At 36.9% G+C, this 7,509-nt stretch overlaps 1 protein-coding gene across 1 annotated transcript; it reads right to left on the bottom strand.

Moving 5' to 3' along the window:
• Nucleotides 1–9: 9 nt before the first annotated feature.
• kptn (kaptin (actin binding protein)) lies at nucleotides 10–3,678 on the bottom strand. The gene is made up of 12 exons (XM_077740795.1): nucleotides 3,247–3,678; nucleotides 2,999–3,081; nucleotides 2,848–2,932; nucleotides 2,705–2,759; nucleotides 2,528–2,606; nucleotides 2,319–2,392; nucleotides 1,925–2,031; nucleotides 1,610–1,708; nucleotides 1,478–1,541; nucleotides 1,239–1,374; nucleotides 977–1,150; nucleotides 10–515 (listed from the first exon to the last, which is right to left on the bottom strand). The coding sequence occupies exons 1-12, from the start codon at nucleotides 3,446–3,448 to the stop codon at nucleotides 351–353; spliced, it is 1,323 nt and encodes a 440-aa protein (XP_077596921.1). The 5' UTR covers nucleotides 3,449–3,678; the 3' UTR covers nucleotides 10–350.
• Nucleotides 3,679–7,509: the final 3,831 nt, after the last annotated feature.

The following is a 7,509-nucleotide window of genomic DNA, read 5'->3' as shown; positions in this document are numbered from 1 at the left end:
GGCATTGATGCAACTCTAAACTTAAAATGGAATATTATTAATGTTATAGAATAAAATGTTTTGATCCTGATTTGATTTGCAATTCTTGTATATGTTTTTAGATAACTAGTTAAAATTGTGCTCATCATTATATCTAAACAGAATATCTGATTTAATACAAATATTCTGCAACCTGACAGATGCAAAACCCCATTCTAAATCCACAATGCAAAAATAAATAAATGTCCTTATCAGTGAAGTTTTTTTGCACATGAAATATAACAAAAAAATGCTACTTTTAAATTTTGTATTTTCTACCTAATATCTGCATGTATTCGAGAGTCAAAGATGCACACAAAAACTTTTTTTTGCTAATTTGAAGATGTATTAAGTCTTAAGTTTTCCTGAGATGAATCATTTTCCGTTTCGTGCATTTTCCGACCTTCACTTGGCTCAGGCTTGAGGTCAACATTCAAAGCTTCGACCCTCTTGGCAAGCCGTTTCAGCACCAGGTCAGCAGTGCTGGTGAGACTATGCTAAAATGACACAGAACAAAACACATAAGTTAGTATTTGATATAACATTAATACTTCAATAAAAAAAATCACTCATTAATTTTCCCTTTAAAATTCTGAGTAGGGGTGACTATATTTTATTATCTATACGTCCCTCATGATTGACTGGGGAGCCATTTGTTAACGCAGATCTGCAATTTGTGATGCTGACACTTTTACTCAGGATTACATTGAATTATTAATAGGAAAGACAGAATTTGAAGATGACACAGCATCCCCGAACAGATTGTGCTAAACCTTAAGAGACGCTGTTGTATTTGATATTATTCTCCAGGTGATCATTTGAGGTCAGCAATACACTTTTTTTCCCCACTCCTTTTGCCAAGTTGGCGTATCTACGCCACAGTTGCTGAACATTGCCTTTGATTCTTTCATTAAAATTGCAATCACTGACTGATGCACAGTTGCACACACACACACACCTGTAAAATATGTAGACCCTTCAGTGTGAGGATAGCCAACTCTCTCAAACCATCGCCCGTCAGGTCTAAGTAGATGATTGACAGCAGAGGGCTCTTAAAACTCCGTTGCCACAACAACTGAAAATGTCCATCCTCTCCTGCTGTTGCGCGCTGGAATTTATAACAGAGAAGCTCCTGCACAAAAACAGTTATTCACATGTTATTTTTTTGACAATAACACATTTTGTTGGGCATACACAGTTGTGCCTTGTCATTTTTTCACCTGTCCATATGTTCCCAGCAACACTTCTTTCTGCCCATCAAAATCCAAATCAATAACCAGAGCACAAAGTACTGCATCCCATTGGTCACTCTCGGCGAGGAATAGCGATTGGGACAGGCCTTTGTCCTGGACATTTCTTAACACAAAGACAAGGTTATGTTATTGTTAAAATGCTGAGGTGCAATAGGACTAAACAAAAATCACAGGTTTCTTTTTAATGACCAAAACTTGGAGATCACCTGTAGACAACTGCCATCTCTATCGTACTAGTCACGAGTAGATTGTATCCTTCACTGTCGCTACCTGAATAAAAATAACAGTAATTTTATTTTTTGTCTTCATTGGTCATTCATGTTTTTTTTTTTAGATACCTTTTTCTCCACTGAGTAAGTCTTTTTGGCTGCTGAGAGGAAATAGCAGTACAATGGAGATTGGACTGTCAAACTGAACATGCCAACTCTGCAAAACTTCTGTTAAAAATACACCAAGTATATTCAACAATATACATGAAAATGCAATATTCTCACGTGTGGGACTGATTGAGATAACCCATTCATTTCTTCGCTAATCAGTTAGCGTAAGTGAAATGGGTTTTGTATAACATTAATATCTAGAAATATCTCATATAAATATAATTTTTAAAACAGCAAATCTAATGGGGGTTTAATCTTTGGCAAATTACTCACCAGGTTGATACTGTTTAACCACGGCCAATCCAACACAACCGTTCTGACAGCCAAATGCTGAAAGTCGTTGTCCACCAGGTATGCTCAACATGTCCATCCATAACACACTATGGGGAGTGAGGATAGACAACTGTCAAAAAACGTAAAGTAATCAAATTTATTAAAAATAAACAAAAACCCGCCTTGAAATTCTTACATTTCAATCTAAAATAGAAAACGAGAAATATTCATTCATTAATCTTCTCTACCGCTTATCCTGAAGTGTCATGGGGGTGCCGGAGCATATCCCAGCTGACATTTGAGCACCAGCCAGAATTGGATCTGGCCCCCGGTCGCCATTTTGACATTTGTGGCCTAAACCATACAAGTGAAAACAAAATAAAGGTAGACTAACTTGCTGGGCAATTGCTGTAGCTCTGGAAAGAGTCTTTCCACTGGCTGCTCTTCAAATTGGTGGAGAGAAGCATTCTGCCAAAAACAAAAAGCTGTGGTTGATGGAGAAGATAATGTGTTGACATCCCTTAATCAGCAATTACAACCTATGTTGCAATTAGCATCAGGTAAAATTCTAATGCACTTTCAGGCATACACACACATACACACCTCCTTGTACAGATGCACTCTCTGGTCGTGACCACTAAGTAGAAATACAGTCTCTCTGCCGCCGTCCTCGCTTTGCACTCTTAATAAAAAGACCCCCAAAAGTTTAAATCAAATATTCCCCAAATGGTTAATAGACTTGATATATTCTCAATTGTAATTAAATGAGTATGAACTTACTCTGTGTGATACAGCTGGAAAGGCGTGAACTGCAATTCCAGATTGAGGCAACTTTCTGTTCAGATAGGCAAATGAATAGCAATTTACAAAGCATAATTTGAAAAAAAAAAGTGATTGGAAAATACATAAATGTCTTTACTCACGTGCAATAGATTCTAGGTTGAACTCTGAGCCAGGCTCATAGTCACAGTAGATGTTCAGAAAAGGAGTAGCTTTGTCACCTGAGTCCTGTCCAAAGGTGACATGAATTCAAATGATCCACTCAATAAAATGAATTGTTACAGATGAACATACCTTTATGAATGTGATGCCAACTACAAGGCCACTTTTAGGTGAAGACTTATTGAACGCATCAATTGAGACAATCTCTGCATCAACTAGAAGAGATTGGCAAAATGCACACAATTCTTTTCTGGATACTCAATCAGTAGTGCATTATGGCAGAAATTCTATTTACTATTTAGTTACTGAAATATCGTTGATAAATATATGTGATTTTGTACAATTTGCATTTTTTTGTATTGAGGTAGTATGGGGTTTACCTGGTATGTAGGTGAACTGGACCTCTTTTGCCACTGGTCTTATTTTCTGCTGTAGTTCCTGGTATGTGAAGCTAACCACCTTTCCTTTAAGTGTAGCCGCTAGAAGCTCATGTTCCCCTGCCTGACAAAGTCCATAAATATTGCTTTGAGATGGGAAGCGGCTAAAACTATCCTCCGCGAAGGGATACAACTCTCGGTCCATGATGAACAGATACAAAAATTTCTCCAATAATCAAGCTGTCCAGGGAGACTCCACCGTTAATTTATCATACCTTTGTAGATCCCTTTATTTTCTATACGATCTGATTAATTGCAACGAGATACACATGACTGTAACATAATATAATGTCTATTTTCTTTTCTTTTAGTTGTTGTTGTTCCTTTTCTCCAACTAGTGCGCTCCCTTTTTCTTCTCGTTTTTTTACAGCAGTTGACAGCTACCTGTATAGGGCATTAGCGCCCTCCTGTGGTTCAATGAGTTTGTACCTGAATCTTTTCATCTTGTCATCATCTGGATAAATTGAATATTTTATGCCTTTGTTTGTTTGTGTTGAGGCTTCCTTCGATCCCCCTGAGCTTGAAAATCTCAGAAGAATTTTGCTTTTCAAGTATGTACTCAAAAACTAGCAACTATTACAAACTTGTTTATTCCTCAATAGCAGGTTTAACCTCTGTTCTAGTAAAGTCGAGAGAAGAAAACTACTACTTTATTTATCTGTCTTTATTATCAATAAAACTATCAATAAGAAATTACTTCAGCAACAATAGATATGTATATATAATACTATTAAATAACTTTGCCCATCCACCCCAATGGATGCGTCTCTTATTAATTGACACATGCAAAAGCAGAAGACTTAAAATGAAAATGTGCATAAAACCTAATTAGTTAAATAAAATTACTATACAATATTCAGTGATGTTTGGCGAGGTTCCATAAGTTGGCAGCCACTGGCGTCAATCAGAAGATGTAAAATTCCATATTGAGTTTAAGTTGCAGGCTCAACCAGTATTCCTAAAAAAGGGAAATTTATCATATAGAAAATACAGTATTGTTACTTTGGAAACTTTTTGTTTGCATGTTGGCCTGAGGAAGAGTACATTTTTTAAATATCATAGGGAAACTAAAAGAAATACTCCATAAATAACTAGTAAGCATTCACATATTCTAATTCTAGAATAGAATTGAGGAATCAGTGGCCGAGTTTATTGGCATCAACCCTGTAGTATATGTATTTTTACAGAACACACCTGTTGACAAAGTTTTGAAAGTAGAGTTGTGGCTTTTCAATTATTATTACGCCTTTTATCATAGGACTTTCTCCTCCTCAACAAATATTGACCCCTCACTTGTGTCTGGTCATTTAATTTGTGTGTTTTAAAGTAGTTTAAGTTGCAAAGCAGACGGAGGTGAGGCTTTGGTGAACTGCTGCTCCATATTGTGACAGTTCAGAGGTGACAGTGTGCTACACCCCCACTTCTCTTAATACCACCTGCTAATCCATCTGCAGGATTACTGTCGATTGTAATCACTCATCCTTCCTACTGACACACCTCAGCTCACACTGCAACTCCTGACTCATTATGCTCACATGCACTCACAAGTAAATAAAATATAGCTAAAATAAGTATATTTACTTGCCGGCCCGGTGGATGGGTGAGGAGCACGTCGCCATTACAATTCAGGGGTCGAGGTGTACCATTATAGGTGTGTTGTCACTGTGTGGAGTTTGGATGCTCTCCCAGGGCTTGTTTGGATTTTCTCTGGGTAATCTGGTTTCCTCCCTCATCCCAAAAACATCCAGGGTAGGCTGGTTGAACACTAAATTGCAACATAACAATACACAGAAAATACCTGCACACAGACACACAAAAACACAGGGTTTAAATACACAAACAGTGGTTGATGATAATGACAAATGCCTGGGTAATAGTTAATTATGGTGGACTCCGTAGACATGAAACAATATTTTAATAGACATTTATTTAAGAGGCACTTGCTAAACTCAATCTGTATGGCCGGTTTTATTACAGTAGATTGTAATATTGTGTTGTTTTTTTGTGTGTTTCAGGGAAAAATATTAGATCATTACTTTATTCTTTCCATTAACTATAGTACATTTGAAAGAAAAAATACTCTTATTTTACAATAGTACTTCTAAGAGTAGTTTTGCCAAAAATATACTTTTTAATTTGACTTGAGTTGATTTGAGAAAAAGAAATACTACTCTACTTAAGGCTACAAATTACTTTTTACATCTTTGGTCTTTATTGTACATATCATTTTTCTATTTTTACACCAGATGCCCACTGGGGCTGCATCATTTTTACCAATGAGACGTTGCAACAATAATCACGAATCCATTGTACCAACCAGACGTAACAATACAGTCACATGGCAACACACAGTCGGAGGTCCTATGCTCATGCCGGCTTGTTCAATCACGTGGCGTCATTAAAGCGCCCCTAAAATAATTACCGACTTGAGTACTCCCATCAACATTATGCTAGATCACAGAAAACCAGAGATATGAACATTTTAATTAAAGTTTCGCTATTTTTTTTACCTATAATGGTCATGTCATAATTTACAGTACAGTACAATAATAGCAGTATAAATAAATGCTGAGAAAAACAATATACCATTGCTAGTCTATTGCTAAATTTAAAAAAAATCACTTATTCTAAGCAGTTATTTATTTTTTTCACTGAATACTTTACTTGTAGATATTTTCAATAACTACTTTTACAGGTGTAATATTATTTTTAAGTAACCAATACTCTTAATTGAGGAAAATATTTGTGTCCTCTGTCTATTTGTAACAGTAAAACTTGAATAAACTTCTGAAAAAATAAGATGATGTATTGGAATTGTACAGCATTGGCAGATATTCTGATTGACAAGATAACATCAGGCATCCCTTATATAAAATGTGTAAAAAGAATATCCAAAGTATATGATGATGCGTGTTTCTTAATGTAGAATAAGACTAGAATAGGACACAAAATGGAGGGGGTTGACCGGTGTCAGTCCATGCTGAGCTGCTGGTGGCACCTGGTTTGCAGAGAGGAGATTAACGGCGTGTGCGTGTATGTGCCGAGTGAGTGATTGGGACTGACAGCAGCCTCTGTATTGCTGGCTGGCCTGCAGATTTAGCCGACCTGCTTTAGACACTCTAATCTGGATTAACCGCAGCAGTGTGTCAGTGGGGACGAGAAATGGGAACCTCCCCCATCTTCTCCATTGCCCCTTCACCTGCTTCTTCGTTGTCCTTCCGGTCTGACCCCTGCCCATACATGTTTGTTTCTTCTACTTTCCACGTCTTACATGCCAGGGCCCGTTGTTATGAATTCCTTCCCTAGATTTAAAACAGCAGTTGTTCTTCATATGATGAGCTTTCATAAATTAAAGCCCTTGCTTGCATCATCATTGCCCGTGTGTTGCTTTTAGTGCATCTTTAGGGGAGGGGGATAGTCCGACAAGGATTAACGCAGCTCAGTCCTCTACACTTGTTTGTTGCTGTAGAACTAAGATATGATGACCCGTTGGTGTTCTACACAAAAATAATAGACATGCTGGCAGAATATACATTTAATTATCATTGAGATGTACATTTAATTTACAAGAACATCTGCATAAATCTCAAATTCACTATGTATGATGACGATGATGTAAAAAATACTTTATCAATTCAAATATACAGGAATTTAAAGCATTATTTTGTTCTCTATGCTTGCCTAGTATGCATTATTATTCAAATGTGGAAAAAAAGGTCAAAGGGATATAATACATTCCGATAAATCACCACCAAATGCATGGAGCCTATCTATTTACCTATATTGCACTATACTTTTAAGCTTTACAAAACTGCAACAATCCATTCCTCTTCTATTTTTCAGTTGAGATGAAACTGTCCAATAAGATGCGTCCATAGTGTGCTGCAGTTTTCTTGCATGCTGCTGTATTTTTCTTCTTCCTTCCATCTTGCCTTCCTCAATATTTTGTCATCTCTCAGTCAAAATTCTCTTCTTTTTGCACTTTGTGTGGGAATAGTTCCTTTCAGCTGCAGTCCCGGCTTCACCACTGAACGGATTGCTCTGTCTTTCCTCCCTTTATCTGGTGATAAGAGACTTTTCAGATAAAGCATATTATGATAAATCAAATGAGCTTTGCTGGGTTCGTACGACTGGGTGTTTGTTCTTGAGGGCGACACTGAGAAAATAGGAATACTACAGTTGTTTGGTGTAAAACAATCGCTTATT

Source organism: Stigmatopora nigra, chromosome 19 (genome assembly GCF_051989575.1).
Source record: "Stigmatopora nigra isolate UIUO_SnigA chromosome 19, RoL_Snig_1.1, whole genome shotgun sequence".
Lineage (NCBI taxonomy): Eukaryota > Metazoa > Chordata > Actinopteri > Syngnathiformes > Syngnathidae > Stigmatopora > Stigmatopora nigra.
Note: the sequence above shows the minus strand (reverse complement) of the source record. Positions and strands in the feature narration are given on the sequence as shown.

Bases quoted from the DNA above. Each gene is read 5' to 3' on its own strand.
- kptn (XM_077740795.1), bottom strand. From the start codon at position 3,448: ATGGACCGAGAGTTGTATCCCTTCGCGGAGGATAGTTTTAGCCGCTTC. The intron at 2,933-2,998 runs GTATGTTCATCT...ACCTTTGGACAG, and splicing joins TTGGCATCACATTCATAAAG to GACTCAGGTGACAAAGCTAC. The intron at 2,760-2,847 runs GTGAGTAAAGAC...CTATCTGAACAG, and splicing joins CAACCTAGAATCTATTGCAC to AAAGTTGCCTCAATCTGGAA.